The sequence below is a fragment of the Bubalus kerabau genome, chromosome 16 (genome assembly GCF_029407905.1).
Source record: "Bubalus kerabau isolate K-KA32 ecotype Philippines breed swamp buffalo chromosome 16, PCC_UOA_SB_1v2, whole genome shotgun sequence".
Classification (NCBI taxonomy): domain Eukaryota; kingdom Metazoa; phylum Chordata; class Mammalia; order Artiodactyla; family Bovidae; genus Bubalus; species Bubalus kerabau.
Genome location: NC_073639.1, coordinates 14574157 through 14587498, shown reverse-complemented (window position 1 = coordinate 14587498; position 13342 = coordinate 14574157). Strand labels below are relative to the sequence as shown.

General features: G+C 39.0%; 1 protein-coding gene across 3 annotated transcripts in view; it reads right to left on the bottom strand.

The window, feature by feature from the left end:
- The window catches only part of PRMT9 (protein arginine methyltransferase 9), a 33738-nt gene that overhangs the window by 14690 nt on the left and 5706 nt on the right, over positions 1–13342 (bottom strand). For 2 of the 3 annotated variants that reach the window (XR_008703638.1, XM_055550836.1), the window contains exons 4-8: positions 13125–13292; positions 9538–9640; positions 8426–8532; positions 3155–3347; positions 570–753 (exon numbers count right to left, since the gene is read on the bottom strand). Coding sequence is in view for 2 of the 3 variants with exons in the window: in XM_055550836.1 (XP_055406811.1) it covers positions 570–753; positions 3155–3347; positions 8426–8532; positions 9538–9640; positions 13125–13292 (755 nt within the window). In the remaining variant the exon portion in view is untranslated. The remainder of the gene's footprint in view (positions 1–569; positions 754–3154; positions 3348–8425; positions 8533–9537; positions 9641–13124; positions 13293–13342) is intronic. The other variant, XM_055550837.1, reaches the window with a different exon arrangement.

The following is a 13342-nucleotide window of genomic DNA, read 5'->3' as shown; positions in this document are numbered from 1 at the left end:
AGATGCCGTCAGATTCTGTGAGCGATAAGACCTTCTGCTCTGTAAGTAATATTTCTCCACTGTGTTCCAAAAAAGTGGACTAGCATTTCTCTCATCTACTCCTATCAAGAGTAATAAGAGCTGAGAAATGATTTAATGATAGATGTTTTTGAGTGGTATGCAGCAGATTTGTGTTTTCACCTTTTTTTATTTAAAATATTGGAGTATAGTTGATTAATAACGCTGTGTTATTTTCAAGTGTACACGCATCTGTTCTTTTTCAAATTCTTTTCCCATTTAGGTTATTATAGAGCATGCAGCAGAGTTCCCTGTGCACTGCAGTGGACCCTTGTCAGTTATCTAGTTTAAATATAGCAGTGTGTACATGTCGATTTTAGTCTCTCTTCTTAACTATACATATTACTTAAAACTACTTTTAAAAAATAAAGAGCAAATTCTAAAAGATTTAACCAATCTTCCTTGACTAGAAACTTCAAAGTGAATTTTTGACACTGACTCAAATGCTTAGACGATTAAGACAACATGTTTTTTTAAAAGAGAAAAACAACAAAAAATTAGACAAGATATACCTTCAAGATCATGAACAGGGTATACAGCCTGTTCCCAGCACGTTTCCTCACTAGGACTTGTGGATAGACTGTGTTCGTCATCAAGCTGGAGTACAAACCAAACCACGATAGCATCAAGTACGCCTTCTTTAATAACAGGGACGCCAATTTTATCAGGTTTTTTAGTTGCAAGGCTTTTTAATTCCTGACAAAAATGTAGAAGGAACAAGAGGATTTTAGACGTTTAATACATGCATGTCCCAGTGTCATCAGCCCAGGTCCCATCAGCCCTGCCCAGAACCCTCAGGGGATCAGTACCACAGCACAACTACAACCAGCTAAGCACGCTGGATGGGAAAGCGTGATATACAGTATACGGCAGTGAGCACCGCGAGTTACTACCATGAGGCATATACATATTACTGATGCAGAAAACGTCCACAACGTACTGCTGAATGAAGTCAGCAAGTGCTGAAGTAGTTGGGATTATTCTATCCTAAAAAATGTGTGCATGCATTCGTGCGTGTGCGTGTGTGTGTGCAGATTAGAAAAGCAAGTCTGAAAAGAGATATTTCAAGCTGGTGACCTGGGGAAAGAAGGACCTAGATTTTAAAAAGGAAGATACATACTTTTTTCTTCTTCCTTTTTAATGCATTACTTGAAAATGTTAAACAGGCAGATATTACTTTCAAATTTAAGGTCTTAATAAGGTGGTTTTTTTGGGGGTGGGGGCTGTTGCAGAGAAGAAACATTAAAATATTGGAACACTTGGTGAACATGTGGAGATTCGAGGAGCATGATGCTTTTGGGGACGGCACGGGAGCCCTGCTCGCCTTCGCTCACCCCTATGCCTATGCATCTCCTCTATGTGACTGTTCCCAAGTTACATCCTTGTCTAATAAGCCTACTAAGTAAAATGAGTAATAAGTAATAAGTAATGCTTAAGAGCCTAATAAGTAAAATGCTTCCCTGATTCTGTAACCACTCTAATAAATCAATAGAACTCAGATCATTGGAACTTAACAATTTATGGACTATCACTTAGTAAAGAATCCACCTGCAATGCAGAAGACCCCGGTTGGGGAGAGGTCAATTCCTGGGTTGGGGAGATCCACCGGAGAAGGGATAAGCTACCCACTCCAGTGTTCTTGGGCTTCCCTTGTGGCTCAGCTGGTAAAGAATCCACCTGCAATGTGGGAGACCTGGGTTTGATCCCTAGGTTGGGAAGATCCCCTGGAAAAGGGAAGGACTACCCACTCCGGTATTCTGGCCTAGAGAATTCCATGGACCGCATAGTCCATGGGGTCACAAAGAGTCAGACATGACTGACTTTCACTCACTCTGAAGCACAGATGTTAACCTGGGTTTGTGTCTGGAGACTGAGGTGGGATGGGAGGAGGGGTAAGGACTGAGGAAGGGAGGTGTGTAGTCATGCAGGGATGAGGACTTAAAAGAACAACAACAAAAAAAATTGTAACACTGTTATATCAGAAAAGAAATGCTGACAAAGCTCAGCCTCAGCAATGCCAAAGTATTAATTTAAGTTCCAGATCACCTCAAAACAAAACAAAAAAACCTATTAACAATTAATAGGGGAAAGCTTTTATTAAATTATAAAGATCTTAGGCGAAAATGACACCAAGTCTTCTGTCCCCTGGCAAGTTTCACCTCAAAATCTTAATGTACTTAAGGTTAATATACTTAAACATTTAGCCTTACTTAAAGATCACCCGAGAAGGACTTGATGTAACTTTCTCCAACTCCCTGGGCTCTTTCTTTGCTCAGCGCAGGGCCCTCACACACACATAGACACATCAGGATGATACCAGCTTGTCCTGGTTTGCCCAAGACCGTTTCTCAGGAGCCGCTCAGTCCTGCACAAGCCAAGGTGGCTGGTCACCCTACCACACAGACAACCTAGAGATCTGAGGTATGCTTCACGTCAAGGAACACTGCTAATCTGAAATGAAAGACACAGAGCAAGGCTGGAAGACTTGGGTTATGATCCCTGCCCCTGCATTTATATCTGAGGCGGGGAATTGACGTAACAGCACAAGGATAACTGTAACTGTCGCAATGCTGTTTTAAGAGCAACCTCAGGACTTCCTTGATGTTACAGTGGATAAGAATCCGCCTGCCAACGCAGGGGAAACAGATTTGATCCCTGGTGCGGGAAGATCCCACATGCCGCGGGACAACTAAGCTCTCACGCGGCACCTACTGAAGCCTGCAAGTCCTCGGGCCTGTGCTCTGCAACGAGAGAAGACACCGCAATGAGAAGCCCATGCTCTGCAACAGAGAGGAGCCTCCACTCGCCACAACTAGAAGTCCACGCGCAGCAACGAAGGCCCGGAACAACCAAAAAATACATAAATAGACAAGCGAGCCTCCTAGGAATACAGGTGAAAGGGCCAGGTACATTGTACGGTCCCAAAAACCTTAGGGATTGTTTCCCTCTGTATTTAAAAGTAAAGCAAATGATCATTTTCCTTACATACAGTAAGTGGAATCCCATGCATACTCACAAGACTGTCCCATGTATTAACTATTTTAAACAATGCATGAAATTTAACGCTTAAAACCAGTAACTAAATTTTTATTTTTACCTGAAGATTATTGAAATCTACTGTCATAATTTCAAAGCATTCTGTCAGAGCCAAATATCCTCCAGGAACTCGACTCATCTTTTCGGTTGTATAAGGTTCAATTGTTTCTTCTCCATCTACAGAAGAATAAGCTGGGCTCTGAAATTTCACATTGGTTGGCAAACAGATTCCAGCAACGTCCTTAACACCCACCCTGGTGAGAAGGGGAATGAGAGAGGAAAGGGAAAAAGATGAGTTTTTTTTTTTTTTTTCTTTTTAAAGAATCAAGTAACACCGTCTAATACTGAATCCAGCAAAAGTAAGCATAAAAATACAATAAAACATCATAGACAAAGGTTTCTTGAACACATTGACATACACAATCACTAACTATAAACGAAAACAAATAATAGGTGTACATTAAAATTAAGAACTCCACTCATCAAAAGATACCCAGGAAGAATGTTAAAGGCAAGCCACTGAGTAGAAGAGATTTGTAATACATCTACTCAACAAAGGACAAATATCCAAAATATATTTTTTAATCCCCACAATAAAAGAAATCCAAAAATGAGCAAAAGACTCGGACACTTCACAAAAGAACAAATAGCCAATATGAAGAGTCAGTCATGAGGGAAATGAAGTTAAAGCCATGCTACCCAATGAACAGAACGGGGAAAATGAACAGTCCATATCAAGTATTGATAAGAATACAGTCTTATATACTACTGGTAGGAATATAAAATTAAAAAGACCACTCTGGAAGAGTTTCATAGTTCCTGTTCAAGCGGAACGTGACCATTATTTTAGATTCAGTCTTAATATGGGAACCTCAAGGTGTCTGACATTTGCACTTCCAGAAACATGACCAAGGGAAATTCATACACACAACCACCAAAAGAATGTTTAAGAATGTTTACAGCTGTGCTATAAACACAATACTCCCCAAGCTGGATATGACCTAAACATCCATCACCAGCAGAATGGAGGAATGCAAGTATTCGTACAACAGGCATACTCCACAGCAATGAGAACCAACAAACCACACACAAGAACACAGACGTGCTGAAATAAGGAAGGCAAGCATGAGCATTCATACTGTAGGATACCATCTGTATGGAATTCAAAACAGGCAAAATAATCTATGGTGTCAGAAGTCAAGACAGTAGATACTCTTGGGGGTGTGGGGCGCTGGTAACTGGAAGGGGTTTCTTCCTAAGGACCTGTTGGGGTGGGGGTGGTGTTCTGGACCTTGATCTGAGCACTGGTACACAGTGTATCAACTTCATGAATCCATCATAAATGTATGGTTTATGTCTTGCTCTAACAATGTTTGATGTCAGTAAAAATTTACACAGAAAAAAAAAACCACTTCATGAGCATTTTAGAAACACCATCTTGCAACAGGAAACACTTCGACCTCCTCTCACACACTCATTTATTAGCCTGTCTTTACAGGGCTTGAAACAGTCTACTACTAGAAATTATTTTGTTATATTCTAAAAAGATGGATTGTCAAATGGAAGTATTAATGAGTTTAACAATAACTAAATGAGAAATCACAAGTTACAAAAACAAAAAGAATGTGACAAGTTCCCTTTCAATTTCTTACCAAATACATGAATATAAACTTATTGTCAAAACTTCAAACAATGTAGTAAAAAGTGAAAGTCCACCTTCGCAGTATCCATTTCCTCCGTTAGAAGTGTGCTGTGTATGCCCCCCACCTTTTCTTTACGTGTGTAATAATACCTGTGTATACTGCCTCAGACCCACTGCACTTATCTTCCTCTGCTCTTAACTCTTTATTTTGAAAATGATTTCAAATTGATAGAAAGGCTTCCAGTGTCGTCTAAAGAACTCTCACATCCTTTAACCACAGTCATCAAGTTTTTAATAGTCTACCACATTATTTTTATCATATTCTCTCTCTCTCCACATATATTCTTTCTTCTGAACCATTTGAGAGAAAATTGCATTCATCATACCCATTTATCCTTTCATAGATATACTTCCGTGTATCTTTATTATAAACAAGGATATTTTCTTAATCATAAAGTTATCAAATGCAGTATTATTTCATCTTCATATTAGAATATATTTCATATTCTGTATTTATTAACTGAATCAATAAATCAAAACTAACTCCCCCCCACCAGTCCCAATACAGGATCATGATTTCAATTTAGCTGTCCTATCCTCTGACAATTTTATTTTGTTTCGGCCATACCATGTTGCTTGCAGGATCTTAGTTCCATTTATTAACCTATTTGTTATAAATAGGGATTTATGGATTCTTACTTTATTCAATGGAACTGCCCTTATATATCTTGGTGCTTAAAATGTCCAAGATTTGGCCAGTGGGAGACACTTCCAAACATGCTCCTGTGACCTTTAACGACCCACATCATTTTCTTCGGCATTTCCTTAAATTTCTGACCCAAGTTATTTCACAGTCACTTTCAGTCTGTTCTGCCCCAGTCTGGGAAGCAGCCATTTCTCCAGAGTTACAGTTCCCCGTGGTGAGGCATGGTATGTAAAAGCCAAGGTTTGAGGGCTACGCATGCTCACTGCTCCTAGAATTATGGCTTGTCTTTTCACTAACCATCATTAACTTCTTTCCCTCTCTACATATGCACCTTAACTGTTTCCTTTTCTCACCTGCAAAGTACTGCAACAGGTGAATGTTTTATCAGAGTGCAGTAAGTATGCAGATAGTTTTTTGTTTTGGTTTTTCCAATTACAGTGTTATACTAAGCATCCCTGTACACATGTTTATTTATTAGGACAAATTATCAGAAGTAGAAACATCACGTAAAAGACTATACACACCTTTAGTTTTGTTAGATAATGCCAACTGAGCTACTAAAATGTTGCACCAACAGGGTATACAGTCTCCCACATCTAAGAGAAAACAGGCTTCCCTGGTGGCTCAGTGGTACAGAATCCATCTGCCAATGCAGGAGACCCAGGTTCAATGTGTGGGCCAGGAAGATCCCCAGAGAAGGGAATGGCAACCCACTCCAGTATTCTTGCCTGGGAAATCCCATGAACAAGGAACCTGGTGGGCTACAGTTCATGGGGTCTCAAAAAAGTCAGACACAACTCAGCGACTAAACAACAACATGAGAAAGTAGGATCTTATCTCTTTTTTGGGCCACACTGTGGGGCTTGCAGGATCTCACTTTCCCAACCAGGGATCAAACCTGGGGCCTTGGCAGTGAAAGTGTGGAGTCCCAACCACTGGACCACCAGGGAATTCCCCTTATCAATCATTTTTAATGTTTCAGAATGTAAACAGTTAAAAATGTTATCCTGTTGATTTAATTTCCATTTCTCTCATTAATAGACAATTACAAACACGTTTCAGTTCAGTTCAGTCGCTCAGTCGTGTCCAACTCTTTGCAACCCCATGGACTCCAGCACACCAGGCCTCCCTGTCCATCACCAGCTCCTGGAGTCCACCCAAACCCATGTCCATTGAGTCGGTGATGCCATCCAACCATCTCATCCTCTGTCGTCCCCTTCTCCTCCTGCCCCTAATCCCTCCCAGCATCAGGGTCTTTTCAAATGAGTCAGCTCTTCGCATCAGGTGGCCAAAGTATTGGAGTTTCAGCTTCAACATCAGTCCTTCCAGTGAACACTCAGGACTGATCCCCTTTAGGATGGACTGGTTGGATCTCCTTGCTGTCCAAGGGACTCTCAAGAGTCTTCTCCAACTTAGCTTTATTCTAAAAGTTGGAAATTTTACCTCAGCTTGTCATCTGCCTTTTAACTTTATACTGTCTTTCACCAGATATTCAATTTGTTTTTTAATGTGTTAAATTTGTCAATCTTTTATGGCTTCTAGATCCTCCCTCTGTTTTGTTTTGGAAACCCTTCACCACTTAATGTATTTTTTACACTTAGATACTTAATTCATTTTGGAATTAAAAGTAAAGATCTAACTTTACCATTTGAAGGATAGGGAGGCTGGCGTGCTGCAGTCCATGGGGTTGCAAAGAGTCAGACACGACTGAGCTCAAGTGAAGTGCTTCATCTCCACTTACCAAATAGCTTATCCTTTCTCCACTCATCTGAAATACCTCATCTGTATCACACACCAAATCCCTATAAATTCAAAGGTGTATCTAGAGTCTTTATTGTGTTATATTGATCTATTTTTTTCTATTTCTGCATCAATAAATTACTGTTTTTTATTTCTAGTTTTTAATCTAAAGAACCAAGTTTCTTAAAACTTAAAACCTCTAAACTCTGGGAACTGTAACACTAGGAAACTGACTTTAAGAAATCATAAAGCAAATCTATTAACATGAAGAGGCTCACTAAAGCTAATATATTTACTGATATTTTAAAATATTTACTGATACTGATCATTTTTACTGAAGCAAAATTAAATTTATACACACACACATTTACTTATACAGAGCTGACAACCAATTATCTAACTCTAACTCAGCCAATCTGCTGGCAAAGGCCACTTTTTGGTTAGTGCCTGTGCCCTACCAATCACTAACTACTTTTACTTATCATCCCGTAACATGCATTGAGGAGTGTAAGGAAAAATATACTATAAAGATGAACAGTAGTTTTCTACCAGTGAGGCATTCAGGATGATTTTTATTTTCTTCTTTCAATCACCAGTATTTCCTAAAATATTTATGTGTTACATTTACTACTACTGAGTTATCAGATGGAGGGCCTCCTTAAAAAGTCCTGAAACAATATGGATCAATACTTTAGCAAAATAAAAAATTCATTAATGTTCAAGAAAAGAAGTAACCAAGAAGTTTTTAATAACTAAAAAAAGTTTTCACCTGTATCACACTGCATAAATCTCAGAATCTCAAGGGTACAAAGATCCTGAAATTTCATCCCATCCACCAACAAAACATTATAATACAGTTATTAAGAACAGAAAACTGGGAGAAATAAAATTATTTTCGCATGGAAATTTCACTCTAAAATTAGTTTGAACTTAGTATATTTCTCAGGAATCTATCACACATCAAAAGGATACTATGTTGTTTCAAAATTAAATTTTCCCCTAGAAAATTGAAAGCTGATTGTTAATCCAAGAGTCTTAGTTTTGAAGAAAGTTTTAAAGACGCAAAAAGAAAAAAAAAAAAAAAGGTAAAAATAAAATTAAGACTGGAATAAATATCATGAATTTAAAAGTCAGAAGATGATGCATTCTCATCCGAATGTCCACTAAATAACCTTTTAAGTACAGGCAACTCCTCAAAATTACTGAAATATTTTTTAATATTTACTATTTAAATAATCACTTACCTATGATGTCTTCTTATCTCTGCACATTCTACTGCCATCCCAAATATAACAGCACTTGCTGGTATAACTTTCCCATATTTTTCACAATTACCATTTTCACCTTTGGTCTAAAAATATAACAGTAAAAATTATATTCTGCTACATTGATGTCAAAATATTTTTGTCAAAATATGTGTGTATGATGGCAAGCTATGAAAATTTATAAGAAAGCTTAGAAAAACAATAGTTAATGATAAGCAGATTAAGGGTTTTTTTTCTTTAAAAAGTTTATTTCCATTTTTTTATATATATATATGAATGTATATGTGTAAGTATACATATATCATATATACACATGTGTGTATATATACGTATAAATTTTTTTCTTTTTTTAAGTACTAGTAGGAAGAAAGGGAGGGAGGGAGGTGGGAGCTAGAAGCCTCTAAGTTTGTACACAAGAAAGATCTTTGGGAATGACTTTAATGAAGAGGCCAAAATCACCATTACCTCCTTGAAAAACAAACTGCTCTTCTTTCAACCTTTCACTAGCTATTTTAAATCCAAATGATTTTCTGTAAGCAGTCAATTCTTATTACATGTTAAAATCCTTTCTTTCATAATACATATATCAATATATACACAAAAGCTACATTTATGGGCCACAGTAGAGGATTTCAATGTAAAATACAACCTGGCAATTGTAAGAGTCAATTCTGTCCAGCCTAGGTCCAAGTGGTACCTTAAAATCATACCACACAAGTTACCCACTACATTCTCTTTTGGTAAATTTGCCAAACATACAATATGAGCAGTGAAGCTGTAAAGCTCAAAATACTTCCATTTCTCAACCTCACTCAAGAATTCCAGAGTCAATCCCTTCATCACATAACCTCAATTCCTAAGAACTCCTTCCTGGAGTATTTTTTGCCTGCATACCCCATTTGGGCACACAAGAATACACTGCACTATGTTATTAAATGTTTTTTGTTCACACGGATTTCTTGCCAGCTATACAGTATATACCTCAATAGTGAGACGCACCTCCTATTGCTTTGCAACTATGCTAGGGGCTCAATGAACCATCTACTGAATAATAATTCTTAATCAAATTTAAGTGTTTTCATGCTGCTTACCTTTGGCTGCAAAAGTAAATGCTCCCATGCATGAATCAAACTCTCCACAATTCCTTCTCCAAATAAACCTGCATCGACAGTTTCTGTTACAACTAGGGACACTCTATAGAATGATTTTTTAAAGATATATGTAAGTAAAATATCATGCTATTTATGTAAAAGATGTCAAAGCTGAGAGAAGGAAGAATATATTATAGACACAGTACAAATATAAAATTTTCTCATACATTTCATGTTTAATATCTACCCTTGCTCCTACTACTAAGTCACGTCAGTCGTGTCCAACTCTGTGCCACCCCATAGACGGCAGCCCACCAGGCTCCCCCGTCCCTGGGATTCTCCAGGCAAGAATGCTGGAGTGAGTTGCCATTTCCTTCTCCAACGCATGAAAGTGAAAAGTGAAAGTGAAGTCGCTCAGTCGTGTCCGACTCCTAGCGACCCCATGGACTGCAGCCTTCCAGGCTCCTCCGTCCATGGGATTTTCCAGGCAAGAGTACTGGAGTGGGGTGCCATTGCCTTCTCTGAACATCTACCCTTGAATCCTAAGGAACTCTAATGTTCCTCTAAAGCTCCTCTGTTTTCCACTGACAGCTTCCTGGCTGGGAAGGTCACAGACAACCTTCACTTGACTTGCTGCCTCCTGGGTTATTCCTTCATTGCCTAAACCCTAAGGATTGGTTCATATCCATTACTTTTACCAGTCCCCCTCCTTAACCCTGAGTAACTGGACATCTATCCCCAATATTCTGTAAAAATACTTTCTACCATCAATGACTCCCTACAGACAACAGGCAGTGCAGTGAGAAAGCTTACCTCCCAAATCGTTCCTCCACTTCCATTATCCATGTGTATCTCTTATATGTTCATAGCCCCTTTCCTGTCACCGCTCGTGCTTTACCCACACATGGACTTTTCACCAAAGCCTAACCCACAGAGTTCTGGTCTCTGTCCATTCTTTCTAGAAAATCTCACTCAAAAACACACCCCAAAAAAATCTCTCCCTTCATCGAACTTCTTTAGTACTCATTGCCAGTATCATTCATTTCTGTAGTTACAAGAAAAAGGTATTTTCAAGAATAATCCTTATCTTCCTATCTTGACTACAGCTGCCTTGATAACAGAAAGCAACGTGAGTATCTTCTACTGCGCCCGTGGGCTTCCCAGGTGGCACTAGTGGTTAAGAACCACTTGCCAATGCAGGTTAGACTTAAGACACGTGGGTTCAATCCCTGGGTCGGGAAGATCCCCTGGAGAAGGCCCATTCCAGTATTCTTGCCTGGAGAACCCCATGGACAGAGGAGTCTGGCGGGCTGTGGTCCATGGGACCACGACTTCAGTTGGACACGACTGAAGCACAGTATGGCACTGTGCCTAAACCCAGGAGTGTATACACATACACAAGATTTTCAGTATTTATGACTGCATATATTTAGAATGCAAAAGGCATCTCAAATCATCTGATATCTACAAGTCTCTAGATTTGCCCAAGGTAAAAATAAATCATTATTAATTATTATTATTGGGCTTCACTGGTGGCTCAGCAGTAAAGAATCCGCCTGCAATGCAGGAGACATGAGTTCAATCACTGGGTCAGCAGAGTCTCTGGAGAAGGAAATGGCAACCCACTCCAGTATTCTTGCCTGGAGAATCCCATGGACAGAGGAGTCTGATGGGCTGTGGTCCATGGGGCCATGACTTCAGCTGGACATGACTGAAGCACAGTGTGGCGCTGTGCCTGCTGCTGCCAAGTCGCTTCAGTCGTGTCTGCCTCTGTGTGACGCCATAGACAGCAGCCCACCAGGCTTCCCTGTCCCTGGGATTCTCTATTTTATACACATACACAACATTTTCAGTATTTATGACCGCATATATTTAGAATGCAAAAGGCATCTCAAATCATCTGATATCTTCAAGTCTCTAGATTTGCTCAAGATAAAAATAAATCATTATTAATTATTATTATTGGGCTTCACTGGTGGCTCAGCAGTAAAGAATCTGCCTGCAGTGCAGGAGACATGAGTTCGATCTGGGTCGGCAAAGCCTCTGGAAAAGGAAATGGCAACCCGCTCCAGTATTTTTGCCTAAGAAACCCCAAGGAGAGAGGGCCCTGGCAGGCTACAGTCCACAGGGTTGCAAAGAGTTGGGCATGACTTAGTGCCTAAACAACAACAAATTATTATTGTTATTATAAACAATCTCAATATATTACAAACAATATAATAATATTGTTATTATAAACATATCTCTTCATTCAAAGCCAATACATCCTTTCTATAATACTATGTGTGAGAAAAAAGTGGATTAAGGTAATGTAACTTTGATTCATACTATGTACTGAATTGGGTACCAACCAAAAGTCACATTGAAGCTCTAACCCCCAGTATGACTATATTTGGAGATAGATCTTTACGAGGTTAATTAAGGCTCAATGAGGTCATAAGAGTGAAGTCCTAATCCGATGGGACCTGTGTCCTAATAAAAGTGGAGGTGATCACAGCAGTGATCTCTCTCTCCTCACGGCCACAGAGGAAAGGCCACGTAAGGACAGAGCAGGATGGCCATCTGCAAAGCCAGGAAGAGAGCTCCTGCCATAAACCAAATTTGCCAGCACCCACGATCATGGACTTTCAGCCTCCAGAGCTGTGAGAAGATAAACGTCTGTAGTTCCAGCCACCTAGGCTGTGGTATTCTGTTAACGGCAGCCTGATCAGTCTAGGACAATTGAGGACGCTGATTCTATAAAATGTGTTTAATATCTGCCTAAACAATCCAACAGGACTTCATGAAAACAAATAGAGACAACTGAAAAGCACAACTATCATGTAAATTTAAATATTCTTATACATATACGGAAGAAGACTTTTCAAAATCAGAGTCCCATGTATGACACAGTACAAACAAGCCCTGTTTCAACGTGAACTGAATTTCAGTAAGATGAAAAGAGAGACGACCCAGGGGAGGTAGTAACGCAAGTGCTGCACAGAGAAAACTGTATCTAAGAATGATAGTTGGTTGGACCAGACCAGATTTTTAAATCCCCTCTAGCTCTAAAATTCCATCCCCTTGTGATATGGATCAAAACGAAATAACACTAAAAAGCTGAGACTTATGACATAATAGTCAAAGCATTTGAAGAGGGGAAGTCAAAATACGTCGACAGCTGATGCTTACAAAGTTTTCATTTTAGCCAAGAATATTAACACCAAATGTGATTAAGTCCATCAAGCTTAATCTACTCTTGCATTACGTTTACAATTTTTAAACAGCTATGGACCGCATAGGAGGTATGATCCATTTTCACAAATGAAATACTAGAATGAACAAAGATAAAGCAACTTGCTACAGCTGAAGTTTATTGATTGAATCCCTTGCTGCATATTTTTCTCAAGATCTTTAAATCTTCTTTGTCAAGAATATGACCTTATTATGAAAACCCATCTTATGCTGAACTATCCTATATCTGTACCTTCACAATAAAAAGGTTTCAGCATTTCTATTTGGACTAGAAGCTAGAAATGTGAATATCTTAATTCTTAAGAAATAAAATAGTGGATTATAAATAGTAAAATTAGTGCATGGCGTAATACCTTTCAGGAATGTGTTTTGGAATTTTTATGTCAAGCGACTTCATGTGCAAGAGTTTGATCCCTTCTTCCATCTCATTTGCTGCCACTACATCACAGGCCAGTTCATACATGGTCTTGGATAACTCACAGGCGTACACAGAATGTGCTCCAGCTTTCCTGGCAAACATGCTACAAGGGGAAAAAGTGTTCCATCAAAAAAATAATCTACTGTTTTCAAA